The 17,248-nt window shown below is 32.7% G+C and overlaps 2 protein-coding genes across 2 annotated transcripts; both read left to right on the top strand.

Moving 5' to 3' along the window:
• Positions 1–11,220: 11,220 nt before the first annotated feature.
• LOC122587903 (zinc finger MYM-type protein 1-like) lies at positions 11,221–12,165 on the top strand. The gene has a single exon (XM_043760055.1). It carries the CDS (start codon positions 11,221–11,223, stop codon positions 12,163–12,165), a length of 945 nt encoding a protein of 314 aa, XP_043615990.1.
• Positions 12,166–12,198: 33 nt separating this feature from the next.
• On the top strand, positions 12,199–13,101 carry LOC122587904 (zinc finger MYM-type protein 1-like). Its single transcript, XM_043760056.1, has one exon. It carries the CDS (start codon positions 12,199–12,201, stop codon positions 13,099–13,101), a length of 903 nt encoding a protein of 300 aa, XP_043615991.1.
• Positions 13,102–17,248: the final 4,147 nt, after the last annotated feature.

The raw sequence follows: 17,248 nt of genomic DNA on the forward strand, positions 1-17,248 counted from the left end.
TATTCGGCCAAAAACAATTCTCTAAGAGAATTTGTTTTATGCCATTCGAAGTCTATAGAACAACAATAAGATAATTAATGCCTTACATTAATTATGATCAAGCTTGTTTTATTTATAAACAAGTGGTTTTCGGTTTCATGGGATTTCGATATAAAGGGAGATACACAATGAGTTTATGAGTTCGTGATCAAGTACTAGCATACATACATTCCAATGTTGAGTGTGTAATCATAGAAAGGTTTAATTAAAACCTTATTATAAAGGTTTCTTGTTTTATTCTCTCCAATTTAAGGTACACGTTTTTTATTTTGGTTAATTAATTAAACTACATAGATCTTGTCTTCCACTACGTACTTTATGATTTGATTTGATAATAGTTATATAACCCAACAGTTGTGTGGGTTGGGTAGCATTTCAAAGCCGTTTGTCGTAGAATTCATTTTGTTGTTTAGGCTTTATTAATAAAAACACATTTTTTTGTAAAAACATAAATAAAAAACAATCCAACCACTCTTTTCCTGTTTTTTCTTTTTAGCTTCTTGAAACACCTTATGGAATTATCTACGAATGCACCATAATTTTTACATTTTTTTTTGTTTTCTTTACTCATTTCTTTTATTACAAATCTACAGAGTCTTCAACCCTAAATAACGTTTCAAGATCCTCATTAATTCATCGTAACGACCATGTTTCTTAAAAGTTTATCAACTGCTTCTCTGTCGATATAAAGAATCAGCAGGACTTAGAGGTTCATAGGAAATAGGCAATCTTACTTTTTAATAATCTTTAACTAGAGGGTAATGAAGTCGAATCCCATAAGCACCCTCATGTTGAGTTCATGGGTGATGGGTGTAGGTAATAAGGGTGGCCGGGTGCAAACGAGGTGCATGGAGATGAAGTGAAAGTTGATATTGATTTAATGAACAATGACTCTTTGCAGAAGATTCTGATGACGGTATTGAAATGGCCATGAAGAGAATGTTGAAGCAACCAAGTAAAATGGGTCAGGTAGGTGGTATTGTGAACACGACCTTCTTTTATCTTGCTGAAACATTTGGAAGTAAGAAAGAAGTCAAAGCGTTGGTATATAAGCATTCTATTAAAACAAGAAGAATGTTAAAAATAATAAAAAATTTATATTTGACGTGTTACTAAATAACATGTGTGAAGTACTAAATAGGGACCGGTGAAGGGAGAGACAAGCCTATAATAAGTGTTTTAGAATTAACTAGATTTTAGACCCGTATCCAGTGTTGGATACGGGGTTTACGATATTATCAATATTAGATCCTTATACATTTAAGTTATAAAAGCTAACAAATTTGAAGATATATAGTTTTAAGTGTTAAAATTTTGCAAGTTGTAGTACAACAATCACAGGTTCGTTACTGTGTTTATTAACTAAGACACATGTTGTATTAATTTCTCTATTATAGACATTTTGAAACCAATTTTACTCATAATATGATATTATTATGAATTATAATTAAGAATAAAAATATAAACATACTTGTGATCGTGTACTTGACATTCAAGTATAGGTATTTGATCATGAAACATACGCATAACACAAATAGGTTTATTTTCAATCACATGTCCTATGATAATTTGATAACAATTAGGATTGTTTTTCATATTTTTTGACAGCAATTAAGACTCTTTATTTGATTGACAATTGTAACTTTAAACATTAATACGCAAAACTAATACATAAAAAAGGAGAAAATCGTGTACCTTTTTTTTATTGAGAGATAGAATGAATATTGAATTAAGTTCATATCGATTTAGATTTAGTATTTAAGTAATCCTCTGTTGTAAATCGTGTTTTGTTCTGTGATCACCCCATGTTGAAATTGACTCCTATTTTGAAATTGAGCGAAGCGATTTTATTAGTTAATAATTCATTAGGTTCTGAAATAATTTTTTGTGGACAATAATTCATATGTTAAAATTATTTTAATTAATTAAATAATGGTAAATTTTAAAATATTCTTCTCAAGTTGATGGCTTAAAATAAATATGACTTTAGTATTCAGGGCTTAAAAGTGTACATTATTGATGGAAAACAAAAAAGTGTAAATTAAAGAGACTTTTTCTACAAATTATTATAAATACTAATATAATAATATATTTGGATAATGATTATTATTATTTTTAATTTATAGTTAATCTAAATGATGACATAAGCGAAAGTCAACTTGATGAAATTGAGCGATTTGATTAGTTAATAAGTCATTAATTCAACTGTCTTATAGTATATATTAAGATAAGATACTCGTATCTCATAAAAAGAATTGTGAAAAAGAATTGTGAATGTGAGAAAAGTAATTGATAAGAGTGACGGTCCGCGTATCCCAAATGCAATGAAGATGTTAGAAAATATCAAAACAGAAGCAAGTATGTATACAATTGTATGGAGCGAGGGAAAGAAGGATCAAGTCAGTGGTCCGTGGGCAGAGATCAATATGTCGTTGATGTTGTTGCAAAAACATGCAGTTGTAGGAGACGAAACTAGTATGGCCATTTGAAACACGTCCTTAAATGGAATTAATGTCGGTGTACTTGAAAACTTGAAAGTTGCGCACATCCAATTTATTGGTTAGATACGTGGAAAAAGTTTACAGTTTAAAGATTAATCCCGTCAGATGATGGCAGCAACACGTGGCCTAATTCTAACATACGAATAAGTCTAACTCCACCATTGTATCATACACCAATTGGAAGGCCAGAGAAAAAAAGGGCGAAAAACTGCATAGGAGATTGAAAACATAAAAATAGGGGTAAGTTAACAAAAATTTTAAAAAATGTCACTTGTCGCAAGTGTGGTGATGCGGGTCATAATTCAAGGGGTTGTAAAGTTCAAGAACTTGGTAAAAATGATAATGGTGGTACTAGTGTTAGTGAAAGTCGTGATGCACGTGTTAATGACAGTAAAAATGATTGAGAGAGTGTTTAAAAAATGTGTTGATGGTGCTAAAAAAGGTGCTATAAATGTTAGTGGCAATACCCTTGTTTTCTTTTTTTTTTTAACATTCAAATTTTATTGATCATAAAACTAATGAGAAGCTAGGAATACAATCCAAGGGGAAGAAATTAAGCAAGTAGAAATATAAAGTTTACAGGAGACTACAAATCAAAAGCATTCCATTTGTTCCTATCATTCGTCGACCTGTTTGACAGCCATAGGAAGCTTAGAGACTTGATTTCTTTTGCTGCAAAATGAATTGATGGCTTCTTGGAAGAAAAAACAGTTGCATTTCAGCATTTCCAAATTATCCAACAATAGGCAAGTATTATGAGATTTATGATGTTTCTTTTTGTTGGACTAAGGAGCGGGTGAGTGTGCGTCTCGAACAACTCCTTGAGGTTGGATGGTTTGATATGAGGAAGATTACACCAAGTAGTGAGGTAGTTCCAGAGCGTTGATGCAAAACTGCAATGAAGAAATAGATGATCTGCCGATTCATCAAACTGGTTACATATCGGGCACTCGGATGGGGTTATTGCAATGTTTCTCTTTGAGAGTTGATCCTTTGTCACTATTCTGTACATTTCCAGCCTCCATCCGAAGATGTTAGCTTTCAAGGGTGCGAGGCGGTTCCATGGAAAGAGCCATTGATGTGGGCTGTATGTGGCAGATTGTAAAAGGGATTTCATTGATTTCACAGTGAAGTAACCTGTTGAGTCTTGCTTCCAGATCCATTTGTCTTTCGAGTTACATAAGGTGATACCTGTGATCAGGTTGAGCATGTCCTGGAGCTGTTGTAATTCTATTGGGGAAGTTGGGGGCTTTTTCCAGTTCCACTCCCATTGCGAGAATCGACCTCTACCTGTGCATCTTTCACTAATGTAACATCCTTTATTCCTTTCGAGTGCAAACAGTACCAGGAAAGCTTCTTTAAACGGTTGTGTTCCAATCCAGTTATCTATCCAGAAACGTATTGTTTCTCCATTTCCTACCTTTCCTGAAAAAAGTTTCTCTAAAGCAACATCATAATGACAAAGATCGGAGTTGAGGTTTGAAATAGTCTTCCAAACACTGGCTTGATTTGAGTTGTGTGGTAATGGTGAGCAGTTTCTTTTTGAAAAGTGAATTGAATTGATGGCTCTACCCCAAAAACTAAGAGGGTCTTTGCGGTAACGCCACCACCATTTTGATAAAAGAGCTAAATTTTTTGATTGAAGGCAACCCAAGCCAATCCCTCCCGATTCAGTTGAAGCTATTACCCTATCTCAAGATACCCAAGAAATCTTATTTTTTCCGTATAAAGAACCCCCCAAAAAATGATCTAATTGTCAAACAGGTACTTTAGAGATAAGCAATACCCTTGTTTTACTATTTTTGGTCATGGTTAGGGTCTCTCAATAATACTCATTTTCATTTCATTCTCATTATTATATAAGCATCATATTATTATTATTTTTTACCAGAAAACCACCAAAACTTACCAACACTCTCATTTTCACATCATTTTCATCTCCATATATTTTTTAACACAAAATTAAATAAAAATAACATCACGTTTATACCTAAAAATAACATTACATTTAATAATTAAAATTAAACCTATCCTATTTATCGTATTAGTTAATGTAGTCATTAACCATTATTTAATAATACTTGTTAGAAGTTATGAAATGTCAATTGAAGAGCCATTATATCGTCACTGGAGGAGTTGTTAGTGTAGATTTCTGAATGACATAAAATCACATATTAGAAATGATATAATCATTAAGGATGTAAATATATATTATAAATGATATTGGACTTTATATCTGTACCCATTTTTGGAACTTGAAAATAACTTTATTGATAAAATTGGATGATCTCGACCTTTGGATTAAAATCAATGGTTAAGATTAAAAATTATTTAAAAATATTGATCCTTGATTTTTATTCAAGAGTCAAAATCCGTCTAACTTTACCTATGAAGTTACTTTCAACTTTAGATAATTTCGATATATGCCCCCTTTTTTAACAACTACTAATAATGAAATACAAGTTAGAGCACTCACAGTATCTATCACTCATTCTCCAAGGACTAGTCTTTGTCAGCACCACATCAGCCTAAAGAATAACCAAGGACTAATTCCCCAAAACAACTGTTTTCACATTCAAAAACGCCACCTAAAGAAGTGTGGTGGGTACTTTGCGTTATCTACAAAGTAATCATTCAGCAGCAACTGTTGTCCTGCACCAAGTCGATCTCTTGGAATATGAACATCAGTGAGAGGGGTAGAAGATTCCTCATTTTCGACCAAATCGATAAAATCACTCATTATAGTGATAAGTTATTCATCGTCGGAGTCGTTCGTAAACAACTCCGGTCGAGTGTACGTGTTAGCACTCGACGGAAATGGAAAAGGCATGATTTAGATATATGAATGTGTGTTTTATATTTATAAGAGTGTGTTTTTGTGTATAAAAATAGATATGTAAAGATGTTATATATATATAAATGATAAAAAGGGACCAAAAGTGAAAATGTGTAAAAAAATTCAAATCTGGTCGTTATAGGGACTATTTGTGTCACTTTTTTTTTGAAAAGTTTGCCTTATTTGGCCGTTAAATTAGAAAAAAAAAAACGAAAGCTGCTTTTCGTCTTTGTGGGAACGGACGGCCTTGGACAATCACACTTAACGGCGTGCACTCGTCCTTGATGCAAGAACGAGCGGGGAACGAAGGCGTTGTGAGTACTCTTATTGCATCAAGCTCACCACATATCCTTTTTCTCTTGTCTTCATTAGAATATCGCTTTCAGATTGTTACTGAGAACATGAGCCGTGCCAACAGGGTTCTCCAAGATTATGTGAGGACATCATGAAAACACCAACATGATGATAAGTTTACTTTTATCATATTGAACTATGAAAGTTTATTTTATTTTGATGGTTAACGTATATGGATGATGGTCTATGCAAATATTTTTGTTTTTGTTCAAAATGAAATTATTATTATTCAAGAGGTCTCAAGTTTTTATCATGTTATGGTCATATTTACTTCACTAAGAGTTATAACAATCGTTTATTTTTCTAGTATTATAGAAATAGGTCATGGGGTCATGAGAAAGAAATTAAAAAGACGATTCTATCCTTGGTCTAACATTATAGACAAACAAAATTAGGCTAAATCTGTGCATTAAGCTTAACAAAAAAAAAAAAAGACGATTAGTGTCTAAGCGACGGTTAATGTGTGAGGGATAAAGAGGAAGAGATAAGAACTAGATGAAGTGTGTTTTTGCCTTTTTTGGATGTATTGCAATTTTGAAGTTTAGTCAATACTCAATATATATAATAACTAATTATATATTATTATCATTATCTATACTACACTCTCCTTCCATATTAAATGTACAATTTTGACTTTTCAAGTCTTGTTTTAAACTTTGACTATGAAAATATTTGTCTATATCATATAACACTTCATATAAAATATATGGACGGATTGAGTTTTCAATGTATGTTTCATTGATATAACTTACGTCAACTATTACGAGCATGGTACCCGTGCAATGCGGCGGCAAACCGAAGATGACGGTGGTGGTGACATCTATTGGTGTAGTTAAAGGTATTTGATTTAAAGGGGTTAGTAGAGGTATTTTATAGTAATATATAATGGATTAATGGGGTAATTTAATATTAATTATTGATGGTGATTTAATTCATTAAGGGTATTTTGGTCAATTTGCATGTCCCATTTTTGTAAACTTTCAACATGGGGTTATAATTGTTATATAGTAGTATAGATATAATACAAAAAAAGATATTTATGGTTAAAATTGCAAGCAGAAGACTTGACAAGTCAAAATTGGACATTTAATATGGGACGGATGAGTATTATAAAGCAAATCCACTTTTCAACTTTTAATATTCAATTTCAACAGTGTACACATGATAATACATAATGTACCATACATCAATGCATACAACTTTCTCTCTTCTCCCTAAATCATTTTATTCCTCTAATTCGTTCAAAATCTTTTATTTCAAAAACCGTACATCGATAAATTATAAAAACTATATGGGTGTTATTAAAATTTCATGCTCTTTCATTAGAGATATCATTATCGACTGTCCATGATGATTAACACCAACAAATGGAGAAAATGGCAAGCCAAAATGATTCGTCTTATAAGTCACATCAAAAACAACGTCACCAAAATGATTATATGACGATCTTGACCTACCATCAGCCCAAAATACATTTCTCATTGTCCCATCGGCACACAAGTCTATTGCAAAGTAAAAATCTTTATCAAGCTGAGCTTTTTCCTGAAAATGTACGATAATTCCATGATACTCTTTACCCAAGTTAACTTTCCTTTCACCACTAACAATAGCAGAACATTGAACCCGTGTTAGCTTATCCGCTTGATCCCCTGTATACGCATTAACTACTTTTGTGATCTCACTAGGTCTCATACCTGATTTTGACAGCTTAGTTACAAGATCTCTACATTCTTTAGAGCGATAAAAGATCTTGTGAGACCATTGTCGGGATAATTGTGACAAATCAAATGGATGATTGTGTTCATCAAAAACTTTATCTATAACCCATTTTCCTTGCTTAGACAAAGTAACTTGCATCATAGCTTTACAACCTATACGTTTAATACAACGGGGGTTCACATCATTAGTTTGCATAACGTCTTTCTTCTTAGCTTCTTTCTGACCCTGCTTGTTACACACAAATACGTGCCGATATACTTCATTTGTTTTCATGTGCCTATTCGTGTAATGCCTTCAAATACCAAAACCTCTAGAAAGACCATGTTCGTTATAAAAATTATAAGCCTCGTTTGCATCATTAAAAGTTTTCCCAATTATAGAGCACTCGAAAGACTTACTAGAAACATTTGGTGACTCGTTTTCTGTTCCTTCAAATTGAAAAACCCCATCTTGTTCCAAGTCAAAAAATTCACCTGAATAAATTATATTGGGATCAAACCCAACAAATAGTGAAAAGTTCAAGAAAATCGTAAATTACGAATAACAATACTGACCTTCCTGGATGAGATACCCATTATTATCGATATCATTGATAAGTGTATGTTCACTTTCATTTCCATCTGATCATATTCAAGTAATAATATTTAATTAATGTTGGTATTGTATTTCATGTCTGACGTTTTTCTTCTTCTAAAAAACATATTTAGCCTTAATCTAGCCAAAACATCATAGACATACACATAAACCTACTTTACCCACTAACATAATGTTTTTAATATTGAGTACTAAATCTAAAATTAAAAAAAAAAAATAACAAATCATACATGACTGTAAGTTATCTAGGTTTTGTGGATCTTCTTCATTATCAATAGCATCCATTATTGTTCATGTGATAGACTTTGAGATTTTAATCTGATGCCCACTTTGTCTTTCTGAAATTCGGGCGGGAGAAATAAAATGATAGAGGGCGGGAGAGATAAGATATTTAGAGGCTAATGGAGTTTTATGGAAGATGAAGAGTAATTATTTGGGTTTTCAATAAAAAAAATATTGAAATTTTACAAATATACCCTGCTGTATCAAATTTACTTTACAGTCAACATCATGGATGATTTCCCCATATTTTATTTTATATTTGTTGTATTTGTTATTTAAACATTAAGCTGGCTTCTCTTCCCTTTAACATATATTCAAAATAGTGGGCTTTTGGTGGGCTCAGGATGTAATAATCTATGGTTAAACTCTTCACAGGTTAATCCAAATGGTATCAATTTTGGACGTCTTAACCTAGAATAATTTTTAAAATGATATTAACTGCATTATATACATAAATATTACATATATATAATATAAAAATATAATATAGAATTGTATCAAATTGTCAATAGCAGCTTAGTAGTATATATTAATTGTATAATTCTTATGGAAAAGTTATCGTTTGTTTCATCATCATTGTAAATTAACTTCAGTTAGAGACAGGTTTTTTATTATCGAGTAAAGATACGACTAAAAACATCTTACTTCAAAAGTTACATTTTTTTCCCAGTCAAATATGTCTTCTTATTTTAGCTTTTTCCCCGCTGCGAAGCGCGGGAAAATTACAACTAGTTAATAATATATGACATTAGTTTCGAAATATTAATTTTTAATATACTTTGCAAAAATATTTTTACTAGATGTGTGACAACATATATTGAAATTTGGAATCATTGCTGTTAAAATTTGTTTAGATTATAACTTTTATGTTAAAATTTTGTTTTACTTTAGATCATGGTACTAAAACTTAATAAGAAGTTTTAGTTAGTCGATTGAAATTTGAACTTATATTGTGTTTAAGTTAGAATTTTTGTGTTATTACTTTGATAAATGTATATTTCGTCAAAAACCGGGTTCAACCGGTCCGACCAGTACGACCAGTAAAGTTTTAGTTAGTCGATTTAGTGTCCGGTTCAATTTTCAAAACATTGATAGTTCCTTTTGCTTCATATTTCCTTAACGCTCTATTCTTAAGTTTTATTTTGAAAGAAAAGAAAGGATAAGATTAGATAGGGGAATAAAGGATAGGGGAAAAATCTTTTCCTTCCAAATCAGGCCATATTGGCCAGAAAGTTTTTGAGTGTAAAAACCATTACTTTTCCTTTCTTACACTTTATTTTCTTGTAAGAGATAAAACTCAAGAATGCAAAAAGATCAACTTTCTTACAGTGCATCCTCGAGTTTAATTTAAAAGAAAAGAAAGGAGAAGATAAGATAGGGAAAGAAAAGAAAGTTTTCCTTCACAATCCGGCCAATATTGGCTGGAAAGTTTTTGATCAAAAATGGTCACTTTTTCTTTTCTTACACTTTTGATTCTTTCATAAAAAGAACTCAAGAATGCAAAAATAAAAGATTTCCTATCATTTCTTTTCTTACCCTTTAGAAAAAAAAAATTTCAAGAATGCACTCTTACTTTTCTTTTCTTTTCTTTTAAAAAAAACTCCAAGAATGCAGATACAGAGAGAAATAGAAATAGACTCATCCTAATTATATACTATACCTATATACTAAAAACCAACTCATTTTTTACTATTTTTAAAGCTGTTGGTACAACTCTATTTACTTTACTCTGATGGTGGCAACTTTGCAATTATTATCAAACTTTTTACCCATTAACATAAATATACAATTGAACGCACTACAAATAACTGAATAAGTCATCTCCCGTTGATCGGCCAAATTCTTGGTTACCCGTCGTCGGCAAATGACAGCTCGGTTAAACAAATTTCATCAAACCACTCATCGTCATCGTTTCTCCCCCAGTAAAACAAACTTAATGCATTTTGTATATATAGGTGTCCTTGCATTCAACTAAAATATGTAAAGGTACAAACATGTATGCAGAAAGTACAACAACAAAGCACAATACCAGTCATATCACCCTATATCTAAGAGAAATAAGAAAGATGAAGAAAATCTGATATCTAAAAACTAATGTCGGTTATGTGAGGTATGTTCACTGTAGCAAAAAGTACAAAGATATAAACATGATGTACAACTCTTATGCATAGTTGGTTTGTGCGTGCTTTTTACAATAGCAGATTGCGGTACAACTCAACAACGAAGGTTTTGTTTTCCCCCACTTTGTATACACATACACATAGGCGGATGCAAGTAACTAGAGGGGGGGGGGGGAGTATGAACCCAACGAACTAAAGCCCAACTTTACTAAATTTCTTAAAATTTTAGTTATGACCACAGCCCAAAATAATAAAAAAAAACCCAGCCCATAACAAAATAAAACTTTAGGCTTTGAGAGAAAAAAAAAAGAATGTACAGGAGTCAGGGGGGAAAACGTGTTTGGAAGCTTCACAAGGCTTTTGGTGGAAGTTTGCAATTTTGCTAATAATTGCTAGATAAATCAAGGACAACAATTTTGCACTTATAGTTATTGATATTCCACCTAAAATCTTTGATCATTCTATGGTTCCACCTTATTGAACAGGTATTTCATTTTCTAAATCCTATTTTAATTTTTAAATCCCCAATTTTATTAGGGTTTATCATTAGGTCATAATTTTAATTAGTAATGTTATAAACTTATAATGACTTTTGTTTTTTGGTTTTTGTAAAATGTTTTATAATTCTATTAGTTATTTTTGTTTTATTAGGAGACATGGTAAATTCTTGAAAAGAAAGTTACCATCTTCAAGAGATGATGTTATTGGTAGCGAATCATCAACTAGAATAACGACTCATAATATTTCTCGACCAGCCTCTACCTCTACTCCTACAATGCATGTATTAGTTGATTTAGATAATCTTCCATGGGATCCCGCTGATAGGAAAAGGATTCTTGAATATCACCCTAATCAAAGAGATGAGATAAGACGAAAAAAATGGCTTAGGGGACCTTGTCAATCACGTGGTCATAAGTTCCCAAAAAGGGTAATAGGGAATCAAGAAAGGGCTTTTAGCCCGAATTGGTTTAACAAGTATGGGAATTGGTTAGAATATAGTATCAAATTGGATAAAGTCTTTTGCTTGTGTTGTTATTTATGTAGAGATTATATTGTCAATCAAAGTGGTAGTGATGCTTATGTGACACAAGGCTTTAATAGTTGGAATAAGACGGAGAGACTTAAGAGTCATGTTGGTGATATTAATAGTTTTCACAATAGAGCACTTAAAAATTGTGAAGATCTAATGAAACCAAATCAATCTATTGGTGTTGCCCTTCATAAGCAAGATGATATTGTTAAGAATGCGAATCGAATTAGATTAAATGCTACAATTGATGCTTGTAGATATTGCTTAAAATGTGCATTAGCATTCCGTGGACATGATGAGAAGAAAACGTCTCTTTTTAAAGGTAACTTCTTGGAGTTAATGGACTTAATTTTAAGTCAAAACGAAGAGCTTCATAAGTTGCCAAAAGCGGCGGGGAATAATCAATATTTGGCTCCAAGTATTCAAAAAGATATTGCTACTTGCTTTGAAGTGGAAGTACTTAAATCTATTTTTAAAGATATTGGTGATGATGTTTTTGCATTATTAGTTGATGAGTCTAGTGATGTATCAAAAAAAGAGCAAATGGCAATAGTTTTAAGATATGTTGATACTCATGGACTTGTTAAAGAGAGATTTGTGGGTCTTGTTCATGTAATGGAAACTTCTTCTTCGTCTCTTAAAGCTTCCATTGATGAATTTTTTGTTAAACATAATTTGAGTTTGATGTAGTTAAGGGGTCAAGGTTATGATGGCGCAAGTAATATGCGTGGTGAGTTTAATGGTTTGAAAGCAAAAATCTTAGAAGAAAATAATTCGGCATATTATGTACATTGTTTTGCTCACCAACTTCAACTGGTGGTTGTAGCGGTTGCAAGAAATCATTTGGGCGTAGTGAATTTCTTTGACAAGTTATCTACTTTGATGAATGTGGTTTTGGCTTCATGTAAACGAACAGACATTTTGCGGGAAAAGGAGAAAGAGAGAGTGGCAAATGATATTCATTGTGGTTTACTTACAACAGGAAGTGGCTTAAACCAAGAGCTTTCTCTAACACGGCCCGGAGATACAAGATGGAACTCTCATTATAGAACATTTTTGCGTTTGGAAGTTTTGTTTCCATCCGTTCTTAGCGTACTTGATTATGTTAAAAAGGAAGGAACAAATGGTTCTACACAGAATAAGGCAATTGGTCTCAAACGGTATTTAAGTTCATTTGATTGTATGTTTCTTTTGCATTTGATGTCACACATTTTAGGGATCACGGATGTATTGTCACGGGCACTTCAAAGAAAAGATCAAGACATTTTGGAAGTGGTTTCAATGGTGAATTCTACAAAAAGAAAACTTCAAGAGTATAGGCTTAATGGGTTTGAGCGACTTTTAGAGAAAGTCTCTTTGTTTTGTGTGAAACATGGCATCAAGTTGTTGAAAATGGATGAAATTTATGTTAATAAAAGATGCCAAAGGGACAACATTACCAATCGACATTATTATGAGTTTAAATCTTTCAATACCATATTGGATTTGATCATCATTGAATTTGACGATCGTTTTAGTGAGGCTAGCACCAAATTACTTGACAATATGGCCGCTTTGAATCCATGTGCTTCATTCTCTAACTTTGATGTATCAAAGTTAGTAATCAAAGTTAGTGAAGTTAAGTGAAATGTATCCTTATGATTTTGATGACAATGAAAGAAAGACTCTTTTGCATGAACTTGAGTTGTACCATGATAATGTGCAACATGATGTAAGATTTGTTAACTTGAATAGTATCACCGCTCTTGCAATGTTAATGGTGGAAACAAGGAAGCATCTTTCATACCCTTTGGTATATCGTCTATTAAAGCTAGCATTGGTTTTGCCCGTTGCAACCGCCACAGTCGAGAGATGTTTTTCGTCAATGAAGCTTGTAAAGACGGATTTGCGAAATCGAATTGGTGATATGTTCTTTAACTCATGTTTGATTTGTTCGATAGAAAGAGAAGCACTTGCCAATGTCACTAATGAACAAATCATAGAGCGCTTTCTAAATATGGGTACTCGCAAAGGACAATTGTAATTTGTAATTTGGTTACCTTAGTTTGATGAAACTTACTTTTGTTAGTACCTTTATGATGATTTTATACTATCTTTAGCTTGTTTTGGGCACTTAAAATACTGTTTTTTGGTGATGTTTTACTGCTGTTCTTACAACAGTTTTTATTGCCATTTGTATGTTGTTTTTATCCTCTTTTAAGCATTTTTAGTGTTGTTTTTGGTGCTATTTCTATGCTGAATTTAAGCTGTTGTTAGTGCTGTTTGTATGCTGAAAAATATGTTGTTTATATGCTAAATTTTGTGCTGTTTTCTTGTTGATTTAAGGCTGTTCAGGTGAGATTTAGGTGCTGTTTATAGCTGATTTAAGGCTGCTGGAATGTTGAATTTGGTGTTGATTTTGCAGCTGATTTGAGGCTACTTAGATGAAGCTATTCGACTAAGGTAAATTTTTTTTGCCCCCACCACCTCAATTTTCTGGATCCGCCTCTGCACATACATATAAACAAATTGCACAGTACAATATCAATTGCACAAGGTACAACTTCTATATCATATCATATACCTAATGTTTTTCTATAAAAAAAGTAACAATACAACCATTATCTGTGGCTCTATACATAAGTTACAACACATAAATGCACATTCCTTACACTTACTCATTGTTTACACCTCTTTAAGCTTTCAAATATATATACAAAATACATACACCATCTTCTTTAACCACCTCCGGCAACAACAGTTGCCCGTAACGCCCACCGTCCATCGGTCTTCCTCTCTCCATTTGTTTGTCGACACAAAGTAGACTTCTTCCGACGATGTGCTAGACTTCCCCTCTTAATAGACGTTAACATATGCAATTTATATTGATATTTGATATGAATGCTACGGACATTGATGCTTTTGAGTTTTTTGATATAAAAATGAAGAGGAGAAACACGATGCGCAGAAGGCACTCAGGCAGATTCAATGTTGGATAAAGGAGGTGTCTTCTTTAGATGTGTGTTTATAAAAAGAAATACATAGATAATAATAGGGTTTGGACTTTGGAGAGTAGTGGCATCGCATGTGATATACGTGTCTAAAATGGAAAAGGTTAAAAGACTTTTAGTGACAAATGGTGGCCAGTAGAATAAATTGGATTTAAACTATGGGTTGAATGAATCCACAAGGAAATAAGAAACCACCAGGATTGACAAAAGTAATTGATATTTACTTCTTCGATTTTTTGTATAAAGAACCATACATGCTTTTATAAAAACTATGGTTTTACCTTTTATAAGGGGTGAGTGTACAATATAACTTTTAATTTACATGGAGTAAAAAATAGACATTTGTTTCAAGTTACATACCTATATTATTTTGATTAATATACGCTTATAGCCTAAGCAAGTATAGAAAACCATGCGTTTCTATTAATACATCCAATAATTCTCTTTGCTCTTTTAAATGTTCAATACGTAAGGTTTGAAAGCCAAACTTTGGTATTCACATAATCACATCTTTATGTAAAAGTGCAAATTTCTTCGACCGCCGCGAAGCGCAGGTTAAAAAACTAGCATATACTAAAAACTAAAGTTGGAATGTGAGGGGGAGTTACTGTAGCTAAAAGTACTCCCCCTTTAGCATAAGGTACAAGCCTTTAAAGCATCCAACATAATTAACGAACTTAACGACAGTTAGGTAACAGACTTAACGACTGATAGGTGACGGACATAACGACCCTTATTTCCTTTTTTTTACTGCAACTAAAAGTACTCCCCTTTAGCATAAGGTACAAGCCTTTAAAGCATCCAACATAACTAACGGACTTAATGATGGTTAGGTAATAGACCTAACGACTGTAGGTGACGGACTTAACGATCCTTATTTTCTTTTTTTTTACTACATAACTTTTACTTTTTAAACTTTCCACCAAATTTTTTTTTTTTTTTACATTTCCCCTTTTACCTTTCGTCACATAGCTCTTGCTTTTTAAACTTTCAACATACAAACTTTGTTTTTAGGTATAAAGTTTATTAACTTTTGTACTTTTTTTCATATAACTTTGTTTTTAAACTTTGCCCTGAAAATTTTCTTTTATTTTCTTTTACGATATAACTTTTGATTTCTAAATTTTATTACCAAAGTTTCATTTTCTTTACTTTGAACCACAACTTTTATTTTCTTAACTTTTGTCACGCAAATTTTGTTTGTTGGCTTAATGTTTTTGTAACTTTTATCACCAAAGTTATGATTTTCTCCCGGGGCAACGCCCGGGTAGAAATTCTAATTCTAATCCTAATTTGAAATATTGTACTCTCTTTTTATTTTAAAACCCGCGTGAAATAAGTCACAATAACGTTAGCTTTACATTGACGCGTGTTATTAACCGACTTCAACTTTCATACAGATACAGATATAAGATTTCCTTTTTTTGTATCCGGTGTTTCGATCTTCAACTCTGTTTACATTCTTTGCAATTAGGGTTTTTTAAAAAAATAAATAAATCGCATTTACGGTTTTCAATCTACATAGGGTTTTTTAAAAAAATAAATAAATCGCTTTTGCTTAACCGGATCGAAGTAGTCTTATATGTGTACATTATTATAAGAATTCCAAATGCCCTAATCACATGGTCTGCCTAGAAGAGTAGAAGTAGTCAAGCTGCTTTTGGTTCCTTATACGTAGATAGTTAATGAGGTCTGACTTTTGATGTCTTTGTGCAACGGAACGAAAGCTTTTAAGCCTGCTTTTGGAGAGCCATCTGTTTGTAAAATCCTATTTCCTTTTTTTAATGTTTTTTATTTGTCCGCTTTTAACAGTCCATATATGCTTTCATTGATGGTGTTCACATCTGAGGTGGTTATCACGCTCATGAACTATTTATTAATTCTCAATTGACATTATGTTATGTGTTCTATATATGTTATATATGGCGTTAGACCCTTTCGTCAGTATGCTGTCCAATTTAGTCTATGGACCCCTTAAATCGGTATGCATTTTGATGGAATATATGGACCCTTTCCATATGTAAGCTTTCATGTGTAACTTAAGTTTGTATGCTTTTCAAGCTAACTATGGACTGTTTCCGTTGCATGCTTTATGATGCAACTATGGACTCTTCCTGTTGGACAATGTAACTATGGCCCTTCCTGTCGGTATGCTTTACAACGTTACTGTGGACCCTTCTTGTCGGCGTGCTTCTCCATGTGACTGTGGATGTCGCCACGTCGGAATGCTTTACGATATGTTATGGACCCTTCGTGTCGGTATACTTTACCATGTAAATAGGAGATCAGAAAAATAGGCGGACAACTTATAGTATAGGTTGGATGTTTCCGTAAGCAGTAAGCAGCAGATCCCCCCCAAACCTAGTTTTCAAATAGAAGAAAGCTAAGAGGGAAATAGATAAGGAAAGAGGCAGATAAGAATGAATTGGAAAAGCCTTATATGGAACCTTCATGTCAGTATGCTTCTACATGTAACTATAGACCTTTCGTGTTTGTATGCTTTACAATGTACTATGGTCCATTCCATGTGAGTATCCTTTACGATGTTACGATGGGCCTTTCCTGTTTGTATGCTTTACGACGTACTATGGACCCTTCCGTGTCGGTATCATTTACCATGTTACTAAGGACCTTTCCTGTTGGTATGCTTCTCGATGTAATTTTGGACCCTTCCTGTTGTTTTTTTTACGATGCAACTATGGACCCTGACTGTTGAGTATGCTTTATGAAAAGGTGCCATTGATGTAGCATATGCTACATTATACTACAACGATAATGTCTTT

The sequence above is a fragment of the Erigeron canadensis genome, chromosome 2, assembly GCF_010389155.1.
Source record: "Erigeron canadensis isolate Cc75 chromosome 2, C_canadensis_v1, whole genome shotgun sequence".
Lineage (NCBI taxonomy): Eukaryota > Viridiplantae > Streptophyta > Magnoliopsida > Asterales > Asteraceae > Erigeron > Erigeron canadensis.